General features: G+C 35.8%; 1 protein-coding gene across 10 annotated transcripts in view; it reads left to right on the top strand.

Annotated features, from left to right (window-relative positions):
• Window positions 1–25,022, top strand: part of ZNF385B (zinc finger protein 385B) — a 406,146-nt gene that overhangs the window by 340,186 nt on the left and 40,938 nt on the right. For 8 of the 10 annotated variants that reach the window (XM_023259514.2, XM_045034079.1, XM_045034081.1 and 5 more), the window contains 2 exons: window positions 547–585; window positions 4,695–4,805. In XM_023259514.2, coding sequence (XP_023115282.1) covers window positions 547–585; window positions 4,695–4,805 — 150 coding nt within the window. The remainder of the gene's footprint in view (window positions 1–546; window positions 586–4,694; window positions 4,806–25,022) is intronic. The other 2 variants (XM_045034080.1, XM_045034084.1) reach the window with 1 other exon arrangement.

Here is a 25,022-nt window from a genome sequence, read left to right as displayed (position 1 = left end):
TCCCTGAGGCTAAGTTTTATTTGCAGCTGCATATTTTTATGTCATAGCCTACACTGTGAAGACGTGTATTACTTTGTGCTATGCTCAATGAAAATAGTACTTTTTAAAAATTAATAGAGATTTATGGTTCCATAATCCTGGTAAATACATCAAAGATACCTGTTTGCTCTTATTCTGATATTGAAAATATAAAAGATGGTGTGATAAGGCCAGCTTCATTAATTCATTTATAAGTACTGTAATATAATAGTTCATTTGTCCACACATAGCCTCCAATTATCTCCTCAATTCCTGGTAATAGCCACAACCCCATCTTTCATTTTTATTACCTACCAGTTAATTGCACTAATAGGTTTAGCTTTTCGTTTCTACATGATTTTCATTAGGAAAAGTGGCAAGTGTTAACTCTTGCTGCTTTTTAGTTAGTAAGCATTTCAGGCTTTTTAATCAGAGATGAGCAAAGAAAATAAATTTTTAGAATTTCATGAAAATGTGCTTGCTAGCCTCAAAATTCCAGATGACTACTTCTAACTTTTACTTTTTTAGAAAAGAAGAGGCTTATTTGGGACCAATAAATTCTGCCAGGTAAGGAATATTGGAAGCTAGAGCTATGTGGAATTTTTTTCCTTAAAAAAAAAACAAAACCTTCTTTAGCATAGTGTACAAAGAATCACAATTTTCTCAATCCATATACAGCTTTCTTGTACAATATAAATGAACATGACCTAACTTAATATGAATATTTAACAAACTATTTGTTCATTTTAAAGTAATATAAATATTTTAATAGAGATGTTTGAAAACACTTGTTTATTTTGAATAATCAAATGTCTATGAGAAAGCCAATTGATGTTTGAAAGAAAATTCATACTCTCATTTAATTGTAATATCTCCAATAATTTTCCTGAGTATTTTATATATGAGATCATTATGATACATATATATACTTTTGACTATACTAAACTGACCACTTGCATCTATCACATTTTAGGATTTATGAGAATGTTTTATTCACCCTGATGTTTTATTCATCCTGAAAACTGGGAATTGAATAAAAGAATTACCACTAATTTAGTTATCCATATCTCATTGTAATTACAGAGAACTGACATGCATTCGTGGAAGAAAAAAATATGTTAGTATAAATTAACATCATAGTTATTATTTTTATCTAACTTGTAGAGTGTTACAGAAATGCTAAGAAAAGAATTCAGGATTTTATCACTTAATACTTTTAAGAATAGAGGGAAAGATCGGAAAACCTTCTCTCTGTTATTCCATGTCTGAATCCCACTGAAATGACTCCGGTACTTGTAGCTCTTGTGTCTGGTGGCAGATACTCAAAATCAGCAAGATAGTATCTGTTTCAAGGTATCAGCTGAGTTGGCAAGTGAACAATCTTTTTTAGACATTTAAAGTTTTTTTTCAACTGAATTGTGTTCCCCAAAATGACATTTGAATAAGAAATATAGAGGGGTGCCTGGGTGGCTCAGTCAGTTAAGTGGTCAACCCTTGATTTCGGTTCAGGTCATGATCTCACAGTTCGAGAGATGGAGCCCCACGTTAAGCTCAGCACGGGACCTGCTTGGGATTCTCTCTCCCTCTCTCTCTGCCCCTCCCCTGCTCACACACTCTCTCTCATAATGAATAAAAATTAAAAAACAAACAAACAAACAAACAAACATAGAATTCTGTGGTAAACAGCAGAGGAAGACAAAAGAGATTTAGATGGGGGAGGAGGGAAGGGGAGAAAGAGGGAGGAAGGAGAAAGGGGACAAGGGGAGAAGGGGGGAGGGGGAAAAGGGAGTGAAGGGAAGGGGGGAAAGGGTGGGGAGTGAATCTTTTCCCAAAATCTGTGTAAAAAAATATGGAGAATCAAATAGAAAATAGAGAAAATCTGTTCCAAGTGAGAAACATAGGGAATAAAATTTTTACAGGATTAGTGGTAAGTTGTGCAAAGGATAAAAGGCAGCAAGAGTTAAGGACAGGTGGCAAGTAATGGGATAAAAGGGCTGTGTGTTCGTTTAGTTGATTTTATGAAGATGAGTAGGATTATGTGTATAAAGTAGAGAAGTCAATTCTGGTAAGCATTTCTTGAAGGAACCTTCTTAGTTTATTCTTCAGAGAACAGATGGCTGGGAACCTGCCTGCCTTTGTATCTGGGGTGCTCATCCACAATTCACCTTTTAGGATAGATTGCTCCCAGCCTTGGGAACACTAGGGGATATTTTCAGGCTGATGTGTTGCCGATGTGAGATTTAAGTAGAATAAAGTTGTACTAGGAGCTATTTGAAAAGTTATATTGGCAGCTAACAATTTCAAAATTTTAAAATGAATGTTTATATTCAAGGGTCATGTTGGAGCTATCAGCAGGTATCTTGGTTTACTAAAAACTTGGGACTAGGTTATTTTAGATGTGTCTTTTGTCTTTGTTTCTATATGGTGGTATGGGAGCCACAGGAATATATGCATTTATTTTAGATAATGAAAGTTTTCATTTTTAATGTTAATTTTCTTTTTTTAATGTAAGAAAGAATACATTAAAGCTATTATTTCATGAATATTATGGCTATGTTGTCAAAAAGTCAATTTTATTTTGATTTAAAGAAAAAATAAGTAAATAATAATAGCATAATATATGAATATGGCAAGAATAATGAAAGCAACATACAGAAAACAGGTGTTTGGGAAAAATTCATATAGTTTTATCCCATGTAGTTCACACAGAGCCAGTATTTTTCAGACTCTAAGAAGAGATAACATCAATAAATTGCTCTTATTTTTAAACTTTGCAAAACAATGCACTATTTTTCATCCTGCCATTATAGTTAGGCTATTTTATTTTTAAGCCTGTTCAAACTGATTTGCCATCTCTAGTAACAATCAGAAAATATAGTTTCAGGGCACCTGGGTGGCTCAGTCGGTTGAGCATCCAACTTCAGCTCAGGTCATGATCTCATGGTTCATGAGTTCGAGCCCTGCGTTGGGCTCTGTGCTGTCAGTGCAGAACCCACTTTGGATTCTCTGCCCCCCCTGCCCCTCCCCCACTCATGCTCTCTCTCTTTCTCAAAAATGAATAAACATTTATTTTTTAAAAAGTATAGTTTCATGTTTTACAAGGGGATGAATGAGGCTTAAGTGTATGCATTTGTGAATAACCTAAAAAATGAACTACAGTTCTATTTTCTGAACTTCTGAGATTTTCTTTACCTGTGGAAGGTTTTTTTTTTCTCATTAAGTACACTTCATACATCAGTTATGACCTTGAACGAAAGAAATTTCCAGATTTTCCAGTAATGATATTTTACATTTAGTAGTTAATTGTAATACTCTTAACAATTTTTCTTTTTTATGTTTTAAATTATCACACATAAAATCGACTTTTTAGGGTGCATGTAGTTCTATAAATTTTAACACATGTAAACTCGTGTAACCACGACTATAGTCAGGATATAGAATAGTTCTGTCACTCCAGAACATTCCCCTCTTCAAATTTTTGTTCTGTATAGTGGGAATATATTGTCCTGTCATGCCCCTAAAACCCTTAGCAAAAATAGGCTACTTTACTATTCAGTAATTCTGTAATCCACCCTCTTTTCTAATGTACTTAAGTTCTTCTAATTGCTAATTTTGTACTTTGTTGATTTATATTCCTGATCAGGGATGGTATTCATTTCTCCTCTCTACCAAATATCATCAACTAATCCAATCCTAAACTCAAACCTCAGGAGATTTCCTACCTGATGGTGTCAGTGGATCTGTCCTTATTCGCATTACATGGGTTTATAAGTAATGCTTTGTTCATCATCCGCATTGTTTTTTGAACTGCCAGTTGTCTGATGTTAATGCTGGAGATTATCTGGAGTACACAAGAGAATCACCACTCTGTCTCTCTTTTTATAGGCTCTACAAATAGTGTTCTTACCTTTTCCCGGTATTTTCATGGCTTTATGCCATACTTTGTCTATTGTTGAGTACTTTCATCACCATGAGTTTCTTTGAATATGTATGGAACATGCAAACCAAAGGAAGGAAAGTCACAGGTTATAAGTCAAAACTTTACTTGATCAGTAATTAAACAAAGGTTGCATGTTAACCAATCTGCTTTGGGTATTTGAGTGTACAATTGTGACATGCATTTCAAGTAGGATGATGTCAATCTATAGCACATAAAACATATTATTTTAACATAAAGATCAGAATTTTCTATGTTGTAATATGAGCCTGTCATTTACAAAATTTTGCCATAAATCAAAAATTTAGAAATTTAAATATATGCATAGTAATCATCATTGAGGTAATTTCAGACCATCTTATGTATCATCACCTCATATAGGGAAAACATTAACAAGTAAATTTGGACCCTGACCTTTTGATCTTAAATTTTCTTATTTTATGATTCTTTTAAGATTTTTCAAGGTTCCTTATATAGGTATAAGATTTCTTGAGATGTTGTAATTCTCCTGTGACTTGGTTGGGGGCGGGGGAGAGAGGGTTATTATTTCAAACCAGTTTTTTGTTCTTGTTTTTAATTACTGGAAACAGGTACATTACTATTGAGTGAGATTCTTTATTATCCCTGTTTGGGAACTACAAGTTAAAACCCTAAGAAATAATATAAATACTTGTACTTGCTCACACTATTGTCTGTCCTTTGAAGTTGTAAATTGACTATTTTATCATTTGCTCTTCAGATGGATCCTGTGCAAAAAGCAGTCATTAACCATACTTTTGGAGTGTCCATTCCCCCAAAGAAGAAACAAGTTATTTCTTGTAATGTCTGTCAGCTTCGCTTTAACTCAGATGTGAGTATCACCTTTTCATTGCTCTCTGTAGTCTGCCAAGCTGAAAGTCTGATTGTTCTGGATATGTATATCTTTTCATATTTACATGCCCTCGAGCAGCCACTCCCACTGGTGGCCCACTTTCTTTAGTGTGCCACATTTTCTGATTCAGATTCAACATAGAAACCTGAGCAACAGAGTGGTTAATATCAAAAATCAAGAATTTCTCTAATCTCACTCAAATTATGTTTACTTTGCAAAAATACTTAAATAGCAGAAAATATTTTTTAAGGTTTAAAATACAATGAATGCTGAAGAAAACCATTGTTATTTCTCTTTATAACAAGTGTCACATTATATGTGTATGCCAAATCATATTAAATACCTGAGAGAAGAATTTATTATACAATTTATATTTTCCCACAACATGGAAGTATAGGGAAGTCTTTGTAAATTATTTTATCTGGCCAGCATAACCATCCTGCTAAAAAAAGAAAAAGAAAAAGAAAAAGAAAAGGATATAAATCATTTATTAAAAAAATTTTAAAATGTAAAAATAAGATAACATGAAATTAAAATAAATAATATTAGAATGTCTATAATACCCAATTACCAAGTAAAGCCAATGACCAAGACAAATCTGAATCTACAGCTGTATATTACATGTGTTATTTCCTGAGTTACTCCATCCCAGAAGCCATTTTTCAAAGAACATGTTACAGGATTCATGTTTCTTGCAAATACTAAAATAATAAATACTCTTATTTACATATACCATTAAATGATATTTTGATAATTCTATATAGGAAACATAATAAAACTTACAGTCATTGGAAAAGAGTGCTTTTGTCATGCTTAATATGATTTGTAAAGGTATATTTAATGTGATTTCCATTAAAGGTCAAATAAATTTTTATGGCACTTGATAAAATCCTCCTCAACTGCCTATTCAAGAATTAAAGTGTTCCTAAAAAATTGAGAATTATATAGTATCAATTCCTTTGAAGTCTTAATATTATCATCTGTCCCCAGATTCATCTATAGACCCTGCACAATCCCAATTAAAATCCCAGAAAGCATTTTTTGTAGAAAATGCCAAGCTATTTCTTAATTTACATAGAAAAGAAAAGCCCTATAAGAGCTAAAGCTTAAAAAAAAAAAAAAGAACAACAAATTTTGAGGACTTCCACTTCTTGATTTCAATAGCCACCTTAAAACCTACAGTAATCAAGACTGTAATATTGATGAAAGAATAGTAGACACATTGATCAATGGAACAAAACAGAGTCCAGAAATAGACCCATGGCTATATGATCAGTTGATATTCAACAAAGTTGCAGTGACAATTCAATGGAGAAAGTCTAATCTTTGCAATAGATAGTGCAATTGGATATCCACATGTAAATTGTAAAAAAGAACCTTGACAGCTGTCTCATACAAAATTCAAAAATTAACTCAAATGGGTAAGTATAAACTTAAAAGTATAAAACTTCTAGAAGAAAACACAGGAGAAAATCTATGTGACCTTGAATTAGGCAAAGATTTCTTAGGAAACAAAAAGTATGAACTATAAAAATATTGGTATATTAGGCATCATCAAAATTAAAAACTCCTACTCTTCAATGACACTCTTTTACTTTAAGAAAATGAGGGGCGCCTGGGTGGCGCAGTCGGTTAAGTGTCCGACTTCAGCCAGGTCACGATCTCGCGGTCCGTGAGTTCGAGCCCCGAGTCAGGCTCTGGGCTGATGGCTCGGAGCCTGGAGCCTGTTTCCGATTCTGTGTCCCCCTCTCTCTCTGCCCCTCCCCCGTTCATGCTCTGTCTCTCTCTGTCCTAAAAATAAATAAACGTTGAAAAAAAAAATTTAAGAAAATGAGAAGAAGAGCTACAGACTGGAAGACAATAATTTAAAACATGTCTTGTATACAAAATATTTAAATAACTTACAACTCAATTAATAATAAATGGCCAAAAGATTGAAACAAGCACTTTACCAAAGAAGAAAAAGGAATGACAAATAAATATGCAAAACAGTGCTCAACACGATTGGCCATTAAAGAAGTACAAACCACAATCAGATACCACTCCACCTATTAAAATAACGAAAATTAAACAAATTGATAATACCAAGTGGCAAGGATGAGGAGCAACTGGAACTCTCATTCATTGTTGATAGAAATACAAAATGGTGCAGGGACTTTGGGAAATAGTTTAATAGTTATTTATAAGAAATTTTTATGAAGTTATAGATACATTTTCCATACAACCCAGCAATCTGACTTTTAGATATTTATCCAAGAGAAATGAAAACTTATGTTCATACATATGTGTCACCTAGTAGCTTTATGCATAATTGCCCCAAACTGGAATTGACCCAAATGTCTATCAAGTGATCACTGGGTAAATAAACAAAAGTATAGCCATACCATGGAATACTGCTTAGTGATAAAAAGAATGATGTACTGATAACATCCTACAGCATGGGAGAATCTCAAAGGCGGTATGTTAATGAAAGAAATTGGACTCAAAGACTGTATACTATATGATTGCACTTATGTAACTTTCTGCCAAATACAAAACTATGGGGACAGAGATCAGTAGTCAACAGGGACTGAGGATGAGGTTAGGGAATTGACTACAAAGGGTACGAGGGATATGAGGGAGGTTTTTCAAGTGTGAAAATATTCTATATCTTCATTACTGTGGTGGTTACACAAGTTTTTTTTCAAAACTCATAAAACTAAATACCTGAAGAGGAATGTTATTTCATAGAAAGTTTACCTTAGTAAACCTGGCTAGAAAAAAAAAAAATCAAAGTGATAGGAATCATGAAATATTTTGTAAATAGAAGACTAATTAATGATAGAGATATAACTATGAAATATATTGAACTACAATATTACTACTAGATTTAAAGTATAATAGTTAAACGACTTTTGCAAGAAAAGACAGAATAACAAATGTTAAAATAGATCCAAATATATATCACAGTTTTGCATAGTTATTATCCACATTTCTGTGGTCACCTAGGGAAATTAAAGTCTCTGTAACTTTATGAATATAAAATGGCAGTGTTGGGGTGCCTGGGTGACTGAGTCAGTTGAGTGTCCAACTCTTGATTTTGGCTCAGGTCATGATCTCACGGTCGTGGGATCAAGTCCTGTGTCAGGCTCTGCATTGACAGCACCCAGCCTGCTCGTGATTATCTCTCTCTCTCTCCCTCTGCCTCTCTCCCACTTGCTCTCTCCCTCAAAAATAATAAATAGACGTTTAAAATGGAAGTGTTTACTACTTAACTGACCACTTACAAAATGTTATGTCCATCTGAAGACATGATCCATACTTACATCTAGCATTCCCACTGCAACAAGGCTGGATGTCAAAAACGTCTCATAATACAAACAGGTTGCAAAGTGAAATTGCAAAAATTTTGCAAAAAAGGCAGACTTTCATGAAATCTATGAATGTCATGTTAGAGAATTGTTTGATGCAAAGCCACTGACAATGGAGGATCTGCCTGTTAGAAGAGTTAACTTAAGAAGAGAAAAGTAACAAGGTTGATGATAGATCGGCTCTTCAAAAAAAAAAAAAATGTTTTGGGACACCTGGGTGGCTCAGTCAGTTGAGCGTCTGACTTCAGCTCAGGTCAGTGTCACAGCTTGTGGGTTCTAGCCCCGTGTGGGCTCTGCGCTGACAGCTCAGAGCCTAGAGCCTGCTTCGGATTCTGTGTCTCCCTCTCTCTCTCTCTCTGCCCCTCCCATGCTCACTCTGTCTCTCTCTTTCTCTCTCAAAAATAAATAAAAACATTAAAATTTCTATTAAAAAAAGGTTTTGACTATCAAGTGGATAATAGGGACTTTGGGGCAATTATGAATCCCTTGAATTAAAAAAATAACATATTTCCATGGTTCAAAAAGCAAATTAATTTCAAAACACACATTGAAAAATCTTGTTCCATCTCATTCCCCATCCTCCCACCCTCTAGGCCATTCCCTGTCTATCTGTAACCGCTTGAATATTTCTTACATATCTTTCCCGAGTTTGTTTATACAAATATAACCAGGTATAAATATTCTTATTTTCTCCCTTTTCTACATAAAAGTTAGTGTACTATTTATACTTTTCTTCGCCTTGAATTTTATACATAACAATATATCCTAGAGTGTTGTCCTTGTCAGAACATAGAGAGGCTCCCTGTTTTTTTTTTTAGAGATGTGGTAGGCAAATGTGTCCACATCCTAATCTCTGAAACCTTTTACTATGTTACCTTGTACAGCAAAGGGGAATTAAGGTAGTAAATGGAATTAAGGCTGCTAATCAGCTGACCTTAAAATAGATTATTCCGGATTATTTTATGGCCAAAGATCCTTATAAAGTAGAAGTGGGAGACAAAAGAGAAAGTTAGAATGATGTGATGTGAGATCAACTTGACTGGCCATTGTTGGCTTTGAAGGTGAGAGAAGGGGCTACAGACCAAGGAATGTGGGAAGCCTCTAGAAGTTGGAAAATTAATAAGAAAATTTATTTTACCCCAGAGCCTCCAAAAAAAGAACAGTCTTGCCAACATCTTAGTTTTAGCCCAATGATACACAAACTTCTGACCTCCAGAACTGTAAGATAATAAATGTGTTGTTTTAAACCACTAAGTTTGTGGTAATTTGCTGTAATAGCAAGAGAAAACTAAGAGTAGTCTACGTGTGGATGTTCCATAGTTTATTTAAATAGTCCCTTATGGGTGAACACAGGTTGTTTCTGATCTTTTGGAATCACGTAGATTTTCATAGTCAATAAATGATAGCTAGGATGTAAATTCAGGTCTCTTTCCTTGAAAGCCATAGGTCTTCCTAGTATATTATGTTGCCTCACATAACAATCTTACTCATTTACTTAGCATGTATTGGGTTCCTATTTTATGCCTACCATCATCCTCGGCTCTAGAAACCAGCAGCAACTTTTACTCGCAAACAATATGAATGAAAGCATCTAAAGATGAACTTTCTTAGATCCTCTTAGAACATGTTGCAGGTCTTCTGCTGTATGTTTTTATGAGTCCATACTCAGAGAGGCCATGCAGTATAGAACTCTGGATTAAGTTTTTGAATGTGATTTAAATCCTAATTCTGAACTTGATAAATCACTTCACCACTATGGGTCTCAGTTTCCTCTTGTTATATAACCTAAAATAGACTACATGATCTTTTGAGAGGACCATTCCAGCTCTATGATTAAAAATCATTTCCATGGCATTTCTGTTGGAAGGACAGGGTATAAACACCTCCACCTTACAGGTGGAACAGCTAAGACCCCAAAGGAATGACTACAAGTTTTATTTTTCATTTGTGTCATGGGTTGGGTCACAAGGAGGAATGCCAATCTCCTTTCCGTGCCCCAGGATTACTCTGGGAGTAGGTTCAAGTTTGACTTGAGTTTCATTTGATGTCACTAATTTTCTTGATACTTACTAATAGAGACATGGACAAATGTATACAGGTGAGCATGTGACCACCAGCTTCCCTGTCGCCACCCAAAAGTTCTGCTGACAGTGGGGAAAGAAATTAATTTGTGAGTCATGCTAGACTCTGGGCAGTAAAGTCACAAAGTCTAGATGGCAAATTCACAAGAGTGACATATACATGTTCTCCGTGTTTAGTAATGGTGCTATAATCTGCATAACTGAGCTCTGAAACTGAGCATTTTTTATTTGGGGGAGAGTTTATTATTTTATAATTACCCTATTTACATTTTAATGTAAGAATTAAGGAGATGCTCATCCTTATTTTCTTTAATAACATTTCTAAATCAGCCTGAGACCGAATTGGCTTCACTCTTCAGTGTAGAAAATATGTTTATTGAAAAATCTGGAAGGCAGATTTGCACAGTAAACAGACTGCATTCCGCAGTTCTCCATTACCCATGTAAAATGTACCACGGCAGGCTTCATGCATTAAAATTCAATGTGACCTAGTTTAAGTGTCCCGTAGCCCCCTTTGTCCGGCTTTTATCATCTCAGTAGAACTCCACTGTTGGAAAGCAAAAGGGTACAGCTTTATTTACACGATATACTGTTATGCAAATGAGCAAGCATTAATCACAAACATTTCCCAAATGAACCTTTACAAATTAACACCATTAACTTTGCCAGGGGCAGGCACTGCAGTCCAGGAATAATATGTCTTTCCCAACTGAGTCCCAGATATTTGCACAGATTTGTGCAGCACCCAAATCCTTAGTTTCTTCTTGGCCACCTTTTTTTTCTAACATGGTTGAAGCTGAGCACTGAGTGAGTTGTCCTAAGCCTGAATGCCCCTTTCTTCTCCAAAGAATGAGTGTACTGCAACTACAGTGTGGTCATAAACTGATCAGCCTAAATCTGAATCTTTACCCTTTAGCTGGGAAATATATTACTAGAGCTAACCCTTGCCAGGGAAATAGGTCTATACCATCCTGTAGTTGGTTAAAAAAAAAAAAAAAAACTCTCAAAATTATTGGGCATTTGGTTTTCACGTGAAAAGATCAGAAACTAGAGCTAACATAGACTTTTAAAATAATTTTGAGGCTAAATGTTTTCTCATTTTTGGTTAGGTTGACAGCTGGCAGATCCCGAAGATTTTCTGATTTACATATTAATTTCATTTCTTTGGATAATAGTAGCAGAAGGATAAAGGAAACTGATCCTCAAACAGATCTGACACAAAATCAGGGCAACTTGATTTAAAAATAGAGATGATCTCCTTTTATTATTATTATCACCTCAGAACACGGTTAATCATAAACACCCTTAATATACTAGTAGGTCCTTTATGCTTCATAGGCAAGTTGAAAGGAGAGCATAATGATCTTTTTAATCAAGTTTTATATACTCTAATTTAGGAATTGACCCTGAAATTTTGATACTCAGCATTAATACTACAATTGATTAAGCATGAGATGTAGTGTCCCTAATTGCTGACCCCACAGGCTTTCATTACTCATTTGGTGCTACCCCGTTTGATGTTTCAGATTTACAGTATTACCTTTGAATAGTACAATAAGCTTCAAATCACTTATCGTTCTCATTTTCTTTATTTTGCCTTAGTAGTTTCTCTAGATTTTTAATTCTGTTGTGTCGTTCTTTGTTTGGTTTTTGCACTTTGGTTATCCAGTAGCTCGCTCTCTCATTTTAGTTCTTTTTGCTGTGTTCTATTTCCTCATGTCTCGAGGCCTAAACAGATGACCTCATGCCATTTCATTGATTTACGTTGGACTAAGTACAAATGGACGGGAAATGAAGGGTTCGCTTAGAAGTTAAAATGTCAGGTTGACCAACCTTTGTGTGAGCATTTGTGTGGGTGACCTGACTCTCCTATTCTTTACTATAAATCTCTCTGAAATTTCAGAAAGTGCAGTCCTTCCACAATCCCCATCAGTTCCTGTCTGAGCGCAATTGGTGTGTAATCCGTATGTCCTCAGGGCCTTCCCTCAGCATTTTGCATCCTTGCCTTCCTAGCAGTTTTCTTTTGGATCAGGTTAAGTATGCCCTCCTTGTTCTTGCCACCTCTCTCTCTCTTTTTTATTTTGATCTTATGCCCACTTCCTGATTTCTTTAGCAGTTCACAAAATACAATACAAATTCTCCGTCTTGCATAAACAAACTGCCCCCATCCACCATCTGCCATTGAAGAGGCTTTAGTGCCATTTCTGCCAGAGGACCTGGCATCCTCTGTCATCCGGCAGAGATTTTAGCAGTCATGAGATTAGGGAGAAAGCCACAGCTCTTGGGCCCACGTAAGCGCCCTCTCCATGTGCTCTTGGCTGACCTTCCATTCCCTTTGGCCACTGGGCCCGACTCCACCTCTCCACCAGCTGCCATGGGGCAGCAGGTCCCTGCAGCAGCTGCCGGCCCTTCCCTAGGAAGGGCCGAGTGGCCGAGAGGAACCCATTAGACTCTGTGTTCGAAGATGTCCCTCACAGCCAAAGCTGAAGAGGCACTCAGCTGCAAGGGCAGCTACTTTCTTTTTCCGAAGGGTCAAGCTTTTTATTAGTCACCATATGACAGTCCTCCAGGAGATTCCACATTTTGCTATTGGCTGCCTAGTGCTTGCTTTTACCTCCAGAAATTCTAACCATGAGTTATCAGTGTTTCTCTTTCCCTGTCAAAACACGTTCTTTTCTACTGAATGACTACGTTCCTCCTTCCTTTGTTCTCTATCTTCCTTCTCCCCCCACTCCTCACCCTTTTCTCTTTTCCCCTTCTTCCTCTTTCTCTGACACAAAAGTACAACAAATATACTAGTTTCCCTGTCCTTCTTGGACATCTGTAGTGTCGTCATGAAGCTTTTTTGAGGTTTATAACTGGATTTATTGCTTTAAATTCAGAGGTACTTTACTTGGAAAATTCCCTAGAAGGCAAAAAACAAACACTTTGAGTTTATTATTTGAAACTCTAACCGGCATATTATGTAAAAAAAAAAAAAAAAAAAGTTTATCCTGTATTTCCTGAATTCTTAGACATTGCATTTGATAGTGTGTTACCCTAACCGATATGTTAAGGAAAGAAAGCTTCGAACATTCTTTTTTTTTTTTTCAATATTTGACCCTCCCTACATCTCCATGGTCCCATACATCCGAAAAATATCTACCTGTGTTGATTCTGCAGATCAACTGCTAAACGTTCCCTCCTCTCCAAAGTACATGTACAACCATTGCCTGCCACCCATACACATCTGCTCTATTTCTCTTAAAGCCTTCTAGCAGCTTCCTTAGTCTATCCATTTATACTATGTTTATATTCATATAATTGTAAAGAAATTGTCTAATCTCAATTATGTATAATGAGATATATATAATTTGTTATGTATAATGAGATATGTGTATATAATTTGTTATGTGTGTATATATATGTATATGTGTGTGTGTGTGTGTGTGTGTATACATAATTTGTTAAGGTTTTGTTTTAAAGAATTGATGCTGATAAAATATGACGGTTAGAGTTTTAAAAGTACTGGTGCCTACGTGGCTGGGTTTCACCTGTATTAATAGTGGTCTCCCATTCAGCGATGAAATAAGCCATGGAAGTTGGTTCTCACTGAGAAGGGAGTTTATGATGAGGAGGTTTGGAGAAAGCCACACTTAAGCTGAATTCTGCCGCTGGTGATTAAATAAAGAGATACCAATGTAATAATAACCTCATTGCTGGGTTGGGAACTGAAGAGCTTATTGTAAAGTTTACAACTATCAACTGTTAAGCAGTACAAATTATTAGATAAATGAATAATTTTGTAAGTTTGAAAAACCAACTGATTCTGTCAAGAAAAAGCCACTGAAGATAGAAGGAATCAATAGCATCAAATGGAAATCTGGAAAATGATAGCCTGCTTTTGTCAAACATTTTACATTTTTCCCATAAATAAGACTATTTATATTGATTCTTAGGTGTGGAGGGTAGCGAAGCAGATAGGAGGTAATTAAAAGCATAAATCTCAGGAGCTTGGGAAGGTAATTCTGTGCTTTGCAGACAGAGCTGACAAAATGATGAACATTTTTTGCTTCAACTTGACAGAAATATAGCGATGGTTATAGGGAAAAGGAACATGCCGAGCTCAAAGTTTTCTTCAATAACCCTGTTTAACAAAGCTCTTAACAGTGTAGTCAGCTTTTTTGAAGCATATAGTAGTTACTTATTAAATTAAAAAAAAAAAACCTTGCCTCCAAAGTAGGCAAGTAATATTACAAAAATGCCACAGTCTTTCTCAGCACTACCTTATTTTATTTTACTTTATTTTTTTATTTAATTTTCTTTAACATTTATTAATTTTTGAGAGACAGAGAGAGACAGAGTGTGAGTGGGGGAGGGGCAGAGAAAGAGGGAAACACAGAATCCCAAAGCAGGCTCCAGGCTCTGAGCTGTCAGCACGGAGCCTGAAGTGGTGCTCGAACCCACAGACTGTATGATCATGACCTGAGCTGAACTGAGACACTTAACCGACTGAGCCACCCAGTAGCCTCAGCATTACCTTATTTTAAATGTGTATTTGGATAATTTAGAACAGATCTTAAATTCTTCACAAGGAAAGACTAGGATAAAGTGAAATTTTTGAAAAATGGTGAGCATTATGACTTATAAAAACTCATCAGGTCCTATACTTGACTAATGAGGAAATCATGCAACACAAATAATTCAATATTTTTCTGGCTTTTCTCAAGACACATAGATGCCTCACATGACATGCTACTTTAGGTATTTATATGTGTTCAATAATATTCAAAGTTACAATAATTAGCCAATATGATGCTGTGAAGAATAGCAAATATGAATGTTACAAGGAAAGTACCAAAAACCACCCCCATATATCAGAATATATTCTCAACAGAAACTGTTTAGTACTACAATTCACTATCAATACTACAAGCTTTGGTACATTTCCACTAAATACAGGTTTGCTGGGAAAATATGAATGACACCTTTAAAAATTACTATGGGACTTCTTTTTTTTTTTTTTTTTTCCTGAGTAAAATCCCTGTGTTAGCAGCTCTTGTAGGTAAAAGCAAAAGGATCCTGAAAGGATTTTCAAGTCGTTTTGTTGGTGATTTTGGCCATCTAAAATTCGTCTTGCCACTTGGGGTTTGAGGAAGATTATTGAAAGCTTGTGTATTTTCCTTCTTTGGGTGGTATGGATTTCCTTAGTTCAGATTGGTTGTGGAATCCTTAACAAGCAGATTCATGTTTTACTCAATTTTAGTGGTTTGAGATTCTTCAGCTAAAAATTTATTTAACGTATAATTAGAAATCAGGTAGAATTTCGAGGCTGAACACCTGTAGTTTTTCTCAATAATTAGCTACTGCTTTAAAGTTATATTCATGTTTTATTTTTAGGACGTGTTTGTTTCCCATAGTTTGTTTTATATTCTGCATGCCTCCATGGGCAATTGGCTATAATTTTCACAACCTTCACAACCCGAAAAAAAGTAATACTTATGTAAGACAAAAACAAAACAAAAAAAAGCCTGGATGCAACAAAAACTAATTTTGTCCACTCTGTTGCTTTCAAACAAGTGGCTGATTCAATATAGTTCAGAACCTCCTGCAAAAGAGGTAACTTTTAGCTACTTTCATCTCTCAGCATCAGTTTGAGTAAAATGTGACATCATTTGCTGTAGAGACCAGAGAACTTTAGATATGGCGGGTCAGCATAAAGGTCAGTTTTGAGGGAGAAAACCTGACTGACCATAAGAAATTTTATGATACATAGCTCAGGTTGGAGACAGGGGATAATAGCACATGAGGAGGTCTTGCTTTAGCCAATTACTAAAAAGTTCAAGCTAGGAATCTTCGTTGGAAAATAGTGTTGCTAGTTAATATGACTTCTTCAAGAAGAGTAAAGAAGCAGCCAACTTAGCCAGGGACAGAAGAGTCTCAAAATAGTTCTTTCCTAGAAAGGAGGATTCAAGAAATAGAAGACAGTTTCCCCATCCTCACAGACCTAGTTATTTTGCTAGGGAAACAAAGCTAATACACTTAGAAACACTGATTAACTGTATATTGTAAACTGTAAAGTAATATTAATTTAGAAAAGGAGTCAGCACAGAGGCTGGAATACCCACAAACCGAAAGCTAGCATTTGATGGATGCCTGTTCTACCAGGGTCTATAGTAGATACTCTCCACATATATTATCTCTGTATTTGCACAGAGGTTCATGGACGAGGTGAAACTATGAAAGACTTGAGAGATGGTCAGGATGAGGGAGAGAGAATTGAAGGATTATAAATACTAGAGCTAAAACAGAGGGGGCTTCTTAAGGGTGTGTTCTATTTATAGGCTGCAGAGAATCCATGAGCCTTCTAAAATTATGAAAAATTTTGCCTACCTGCATACCTGAAACCACGATCGCTTAAGATAATGATTAAAGTGATTGAATCTTTCATTCTAGCAGAGTGAATGTCCCCAGCTTCCTTTGACAATATGTTCCAGGATTTAATCATTTTTAGTGGCTAGCATTTCATCTTCCCTAATCTTGAAAGAAGGAAAAGGAAGTAGGGAGTTAAGGAAGGATGAAAAGGAAGGAAAGAAGGAAGGAAGGAAGGAAGGAAGGAAGGAAGGAAGGAAGGAAGGAAGGAAGGAAGGAAGGAAGGAAGAGAGGGAGTGAGGGAGGGAGGAAGGAAAGAAAAATGAGATGAAATGAGATGAAATGAAATGAAATAAAACCTTGGTCTTTTTTTCTTCAATTCCATCTGCTAAGGCACATGAAGAGCAAATATTGTATTCAGTACTCAGAAAACAGTTCTGATGCACAAGAACTCCCAAGAATATGTCACTCTTGTTAAGGTTATGACTTTTGGGAGCTGAGAAAATGATTTGACTCTTAATTTGTGTTACCTTCAGTTAGAAGTGTATTTTAACTCTTATAAATAAAACTGTATTACTTTATCAGTGGTATACCTGACACATTTGATACCAGAAACAGATAATTTTAATATCCCCTCTATAGAACAGTCACTTTCAGGAAAAAAAAAATATGAATTTATATGAATAATAATGAAGTCCAGAATAAAACTCAGAAACATTTTTAAAGTTTTAATATATTACTAGACCACTTCATATTACAGTACAAAAAAGGAAAAAAGTGAAGGATTGATTCTTTTTATTTATATTAATGTATTTTAAATTAGAAAAAACTTAAACCTACATATTATTCTTCACAGTAGTGAGTAATATTATAATAACAAATGAGTGAATTATAATAAAATCAAAATTACAAAAAGATACAACCTACATATGTACTAAATTATACCAGTGATAGTTTATTTTGTTCTTCATTGCTTAGTTTTAAAGCACATTAATTTAAAAGAATTTTAAAGATTAGCCAATAAAATCAGTAAAATTTGTCACATATAAGCTAAAATTCATATTTCCCAAACAAGAATAATGCACCTCACAGTTGATACTGTTTCACTCCTAAATTTTAAACACAAACAAAAATTCTAAGCAGTCATGTAAAATGAGAGAATGTCTATTTCTTTGTCTTTGCAATCACTGTACTAGCATTGTTTATTTGAGATCAACTATTGAAATGCTAGGATATGAGCTGCACAGGATTCACAGACTTGAACTACATCTGAAATGAACTTAAATGATTTTTAACCATTAGGAACTTACTTTCAAAATAATAGGTAAGCAGAGTCATTGTCCATTGGAAGTTCAATTATATAATTGCAAGTTCTCTGCATTAACTTCTGTGTAGTTAATTAAAAGAGAAGTAACAAAACTTTGCCGATTTAAGCTTGCATATATATTATTGAAATTCAACTGTAACCACAGCATTTGTTTAGAATGTGGAATGAACAAATTTTATTTTCGGGAAGATTATTTCATAACTATGTTTAGAATTGCCAGCATGTATTGATATTTAGTCAGAAGTAGGAGGTCTTCGTTTGATTGTGGCCACTCTTGATACCTAAATGTTCACTGTATTAGTCATTTAGTTTGATAGCTTTATTATTACTTGTAAATTATTTATAGGCAGGACAACCCCTTATTTCCTGGACCTGAGGTAGACAGCCTCATTTTCAGTATACCACTGACATTTGTTATTCAGTTTATAGGAATTCTGGTTCTGCTTTAAATGCATGTTACATTTAGCATGCAAAATTATGTAGTGCTAACTTATAATCAGCAAATAGTTTTCTTTTTATCTTTGATGATGCCCACTGAGTGTTCTCTGAAATGTAGCTTTCATTCTCTCTGACCTGTGTGAGCTTGAGGTGGTTATCTGGTTTTTGCTCTGGAAAAAAATACCATTCTATGTTATTTGAGAGATACCTATGGAATCCTTTTATGCAAAGATTTATTTGTTTATGTCATGAATCTTTATTGGCTTGTCTTACATCATTCAAGAGGGATGGAAAAGGATAGATTCACTAAGGCAGTAGTTGTTAAAGTTTTGTAATTTAAATTGCTTAAGGCAACAAAATGCCCTATATGCACTTTTAAACTAAAAATACCAACAACCTCTTTTTATGATTTAATTTATACATTTACACAGATGGTCATAGAAGGGGGTATTCATCAACATCTGTAAAGGTTGAGAAAATGATGAATATTTGTAAAATGCCAGAATAGAATTACTGAGTTTGCAGATACAGATAAAAAATACAAAATTTGAATATCTAAAAGATATTCTCTTCAAGCTAGTTTTCTAAAGATCTAAACATTGAGTAATTGTCTTTTGCATAAGTTTCCCTTTTTATAGATGCAGTAAATTCTTACTAATTTGGACTACATTAATTAGGAATTTGTGATAATTCAGGTATAGGGTGAATTATACTTTTGTTTGGTCCAAATCCTTTCTTCAAAGATAATGCAAATGAATGTTGCAAAGGAGATTGAAGCATGGAGATTTAAAATACCAATGGAAACAATTTTTTTAAGCTTACTTAAGCACTTTAAGGATGCTCATTAATATATATGCAATGATATAATTTAAAATAATTATTACATATTTTAACAAATCACCTAAAAATCTCTGGTAGCTAACAGCATTTCTTCAAAAATGTTCTACTTTTTCAACCTTTTTTTTTTACCATTTCATTATACGCCTCATCCAAATTAGTTTATGTTAATGAGGTTTTTCTGAAATTATAACCATTTCTTAATATCTAGTACTATTCTCTTTTTTTAAAGCAAATGAATACATTTATGACTTGGTTAGCATTTCTCTGAAAGTCTTTTGAGTCAAGTGTTTGAACTTAAGTAATATCTAGATTTTATATTTCAGGTGAAAGAGACATTGTTCTGAGGGATGACTTATCCAATTTAGTTATCTGCACTGATCAAATTAACTGAATGATCAATAAATCACTGATTCTGTGTTCTGACCTGGGGCTATCTTGATAGACAAGTGAGGGAAGCACTGTATTTAAGAATTATTTTACCAGTAACTGAGTGACTGGTCTGTTCCGAATTTGTTCATTGCACATTGAGACTGATCAAGTAGCCAGACCCCCAAGATCATGCCAGCTGGTGACCCTTTTTTCAACCCACTACTTTGAATCACAGGCAGAATTCAGTCAGCAATCTGGAAGAAGGAGGGACTCATTTAATTATGGCCACTCCTTACACCAAAATCTTCACTCTGTTAGTTACCTAGAACTCTGAAAATTCAGGGTTCTAACCAGTTATGCACATTTCTGATCTAGTACTTGCCACTTTTCCCTTTGCTCACCATGCTGCAGACACCATGGCTTCTTTTCATTTCCGAAAATCTCCCAAGCTGCTTCTGTCACTCCCACACTTTTGGTCTGGTCCAGAGTCCTCTTTCAGGTGTCACCTCGGAGAAGCTTTTCTAGACTCCCTGGTCTAAACTAGCCCACTCCCAGTAGTAATTTTATAACACCCAGTAATTTTCCTTCATGGAATGAATCACGGTTGGTAAAGATATCTTTATTTACATAACCGTTCATTTAGTATCTGTTTTCAGTGCATGTGCATGCGTGCACACACACAAACAATTGTTGGCTCCATAAGGGCAGGGAGTGAGTATGTTTTGTGTATTGCTGTCTCCCTGGTGCCTAGCATAGTGCACACATATTTCTTGAATTAATAAGTGGTCCTAAAGGGAGACTTTTTTTTAAAGAGTAAGAGTGGGGGAGGGGAAGATAGGGAGAGAGAGAGAGAAAGAAAGGGAGAAAGAGAGAGAATCCCAAACAGGCTCTGCACTGTCAGCATGGAGCTTGAGGAGGGACTCCATCCCAGAACTGTGAGATCATGACCTGAACTGAAGTGAAGAGCTGGATGCTTAACCCACTGAACCACCCAGGCACCCCCTAAAGGGGATTTTTTAATTTATGACACCCAAGGATTGGTTGAGAATTACTGAATCCATTCTCTACAATGAAAACTATATCTCACATGATCTTAAAGGTCCCATCCCCAGACCTTTTTTGCCTCTAGATTATCCTAAGGAAATGAAGGTCATCTTTTATCAGAGTAACTAAGGGAGAGAGTCTATTCTGTTTTAGATCCTCTCCTCTGAAGTCCATTTGGGCCTAGTGGTCTTATCTTTTAATCCTGGGTTTAAATCCAGGGTCTTTTTTCTGGTGGTATAATGTTGGATAATTACTTAACTTTTCAGTCTCTTGGGCTAATGACAGTTGCCTTACATAGTTTCATGAGGATTAAATGAGATGGTGTCAGTAAAGTCTTAGCACAGTGTCTGGTACACAGAAAACAATAAATAGTAACTATCTGTCACTATTTTTATTATTGAAGTCAGAGCAATTTTTGTGACTTGTCCTTGTGTTTGCAGTCTTCTGGCTGCTATATTCTCTCTATGGCTCCCATTCTTCAGTTCTTTGAAGTGATGAGTGAGGCACTATGATTTTCCTCAGGGCAGTAGCTATAAATAGGTTCTTTATTTCACACAAACATGGCTACCACTCTACTTTCTATGCAACATTATCAAATATTCTTCCAGGACACAAAGACCTCATATTATATTATTTTCCAGTTATTTTATGATGTTGTTTTGAAATTATAGAAAAATATTTTAACATTTAAGATGTTATTGTCCTTCAGTAAGACTATAGTTTGTCTTTTATAGTTGTGTGTATGTATTTTTAATTATTTTTCCTTTGTTCCTTTAGTTATCTTTCCTTTTTTGATTTCTGTGTTTTATTACTTCCTTGTATATCCAGCTTTTCTGGTGTCTTTTCTATATCCTGTGCCAACTTTTCTTCCTCATCTTATCTATTAAATAGAGCTGTTTCTCAAAATTCTTTCCTCAGATAGGTTTTTCTCCCCCTTTCTACTTAATTTCTCAGGAATCTCATCCATCCCCAGAGTTTCATCTATCATCTTACCATGTGGCTCCCAAATGGGTGTCTCTAGTCCCAGCCACTTTGTTCAACTACCATTTGCATTTCCAGTTTTTTGTTGAACCTCTGCACTGTGCCCATTAGCAGCCTAACTAGAAGATGCCCAAACTGAGTTTTCATCTTCCTCTGCAAATTTCTCATCCCACCATAACTGCATTTTTTTGTTAATCATTTCATTATTTTCCCAGTCAATTGGGCCTGAAACTTTTAGAGAACTCTAATTACTTTTCTTCTTCTACCCTTACTTTAATTCTGTTGGCAAGTAATTGAGATTCTCCATCCATTCATTCATTCATTCATTGATCCATGTAATCAGTATCTATGAAATAAATGCCTAGAATGTCTCAGGCAGCGTGCTAAGTATAAGAGATACAATGAAGAGGAAAAATCTTATAAGGGAAAGCCTAATGAAGGTTATTGTCTAGTGAGGGAATACAGGCATTAATAAAATTATTATAAAAGTTAATAATTAACTTTTAGTTGTGAGATGTGCTGTGAAGAAAGGAATTCAAAGAGTTAGGATGTGGCCTAGTCTGGGGAATCATGGAAGGCTTCCTAAGGAAGATGTTTGGGCTAGGTTCTGAAGGATGAATAGGAATTAATTAGGAAAAGAGAAAAGGAATAGTATTTTAGGCATGTGCAAAAGGATGGTATACTATCATTATATTCAAGCCACACTCTATTTCAGTCCCTCAGAGAGTGACAGAGAGCTGCTACCAAATGAAACTAGAGGTAGGTAAGAAGTAGACCATACAGATCTTGAATAGGGCTATTTTAAATTTTTTTTTTCAACGTTTATTTATTTTTGGGACAGAGAGAGACAGAGCATGAACGGGGGAGGGGCAGAGAGAGAGGGAGACACAGAATCGGAAACAGGCTCCAGGCTCCGAGCCATCAGCCCAGAGCTTGACGCGGGGCTCGAACTCACGGACCGCGAGATCGTGACCTGGCTGAAGTCGGACGCTTAACCGACTGCACCACCCAGGCGCCCCGAATAGGGCTATTTTAGTTTTTTAACCACAAATAGTGAAAAGGTGCTGAGGATGTTGAGCAGAGGGATGACATGATCAGATTTGTATTTTGAAAATATCACTCTGGCTGCCATGTGGAGATTGCAAGAGAGCAAGAGGGGCCTTTGAGTGATCACTAAAGAGGCTGGTGGAGTAAGATGAGGGCATTTTGGACTAAAGTGGTTGTGACAGGGACATAAATTATTAGCTGGATTAGAGAAATATCTAGAAGCTAAAATCTAGAGAACTTAGTAATTGATTGAATGTGGGTGTGGAGGTAGGATGTGACAGTGAGGACGATCCCTGGATTTGGCTCTTACAACAGATGTAGAGGGTTGACTATTGACAGACAGCAAATGCTGGAAGAGCACTAGGTGGTTTGGGCAACAAAGTATAGACAAGTGATACCACTTGTTTGGTATCACAGGAGTTGGGTTTTGAACTTATATTGAAGTGCTTTGAGGGGCACCTGTGTGGCTCAGTCGGTTAAAGTCCAACTTCACTTCAGGTCATGACTCACAGCTCGTGAGTTCAAGCCCCGCATCGGGTTCTGTGCTGACAGCTCAGAGCCTGGAGACTGCTTCGGATTCTGTGTCTCCCTCTCTCTCTGCCCCTCCCCTGATCATGCTCTGTCTCTCTCTCTCTCTCTCTCTCTCTCTCTCTCTCTCTCTCTCTCTCTCTGTCTCTCTCTCAAAAATAAATAAACATTAAAAAAAATTTTTAAAAAGATAAAGTGCTTGAGTTATCCAAGTGGATATTCTAGGTCTGGAGCTCAAAAGAAAGACGTAGACTGGAGAGGTGGAAACAAGAAAATTCTTGGTGTAGAGGTGGTTAGGGAAGTTGTAGTGTGGGTAAGACTCATCTCTTGATTGGAAGGTTTTGTCTGAGAAGACAAGAAGGCCTAAAACTGAACTTTGGAATATATCAACATTCAATGATTGGGCAGAGGAGGGTGAGCCTGCGCATGGTTCTGAAAGGAAGGTGGGGGGATGCCAACCTAGGAAAGAGCTGAGAAAGAATGCCTTCCAAAGAGGAGGCGAGAGGTCAGCAGGGTCAGGTGCACCGTATTGCTCAAGCAAGATGAGGAATGCAAAACGTTCTTGGCTTTAGCATGTAGGGCATCAGTGTGTTGGTGATATCTATTTCAGAGGATTAATATTGACCAGAATCAAGCAGAGGAGATGAAGATATGCGTACAATTTAACAAATGAATCTGTGAAAAGGAGCAAAGTGACTGGGTACAAAGCTAGGGGTGAAAGTGGATTGAAAGATGGTTCATTTTGAGTTGGGGAGATTAGAACTTGTTTAGACCCTGAGCATAAGGATTTGTTTAGGAGAGGAGGATTGAATATAAATGTAGCAAAGAAAAGGGATAATAGACTCGGGAAAGGCAAAAGAGAACAGCATCTCTGGGTTGAGAGGCTTGCCTTAATTGGAGGAATAGCTCCTTTTCTATAAAAAGTTCTGGCTTTTGGTTTATAATGCCCCTGAAATTTGAAATCTGTGTATTTAGGAAGACCATTACTTCCTGTCTTGCTAGGGTAAGATCTTTCTAATTCTTACTCTCCTGCCTTTTCTTACCTTCTAGTAGGTCTTTGCTGCTATCAGACTGTGCTGAACATAAGCCTTCAGTGGCTTCTCATTATCTACCTTATTAAGTATGCTGTTTGTAAACTACCTTCCCATTGCTTACTACTTAAGGCCTAAATAATGTGGCACTTGCCTTTCTAACCTTCTCTTCCACTTCTACTCTACCCATGCCCACATTTCGCTCAAAGTGATTATTCACATTTCCCTAAACATAAATTCATTTTTCCAGACATATTTTTCTTATCATAGTCTTCTCTTTATTGGGAGCATGATCTATTGCTTTCAAAATCCTTTCCATTATTGAAGGCCCATCTGAAGGCCCTTTCTTTTCTATAATTTTCATACCATTTTTTAAATCTTGGAGCCTGGGTGTTAATTTTGTTACCTGATTACCACAAATATACTTAGGAAAACATATAGCTAGAATATATCCATAATCACAAATTAGGGTATGGAAACTAGGAAAATCTTAAATTTCTCCTTCAATTCAATTTAATACTTAAAAAAAACAAAATCATGTCTAATTGTGAAAGAAGAAAAATAATTATTTGAAGCATCTAATGCCTATTTCAGCATCATGGGCAATAGCACAACTTTGGAAACAACCTAAATATCCATCAAATAAGGTGCTGTTGGAATAAATTATGGTTCATCCAAAAAATGGAATAAACATATCCAACCACTTAAAAAGTTAGAAAAATTTTTAATTACTCATTTAAAGAATCTGTAAAATCTATTGCTAAGAAGAACAGTCAAATGCAAAACAGCATATGTGCTATGTAGTCATT

The sequence above is a fragment of the Felis catus genome, chromosome C1, assembly GCF_018350175.1.
Source record: "Felis catus isolate Fca126 chromosome C1, F.catus_Fca126_mat1.0, whole genome shotgun sequence".
Taxonomy (NCBI): Eukaryota; Metazoa; Chordata; class Mammalia; order Carnivora; family Felidae; genus Felis; species Felis catus.
The sequence above is the reverse complement of the archived record's forward strand: the minus strand, read 5'-3'. Positions and strand labels throughout refer to the sequence as shown.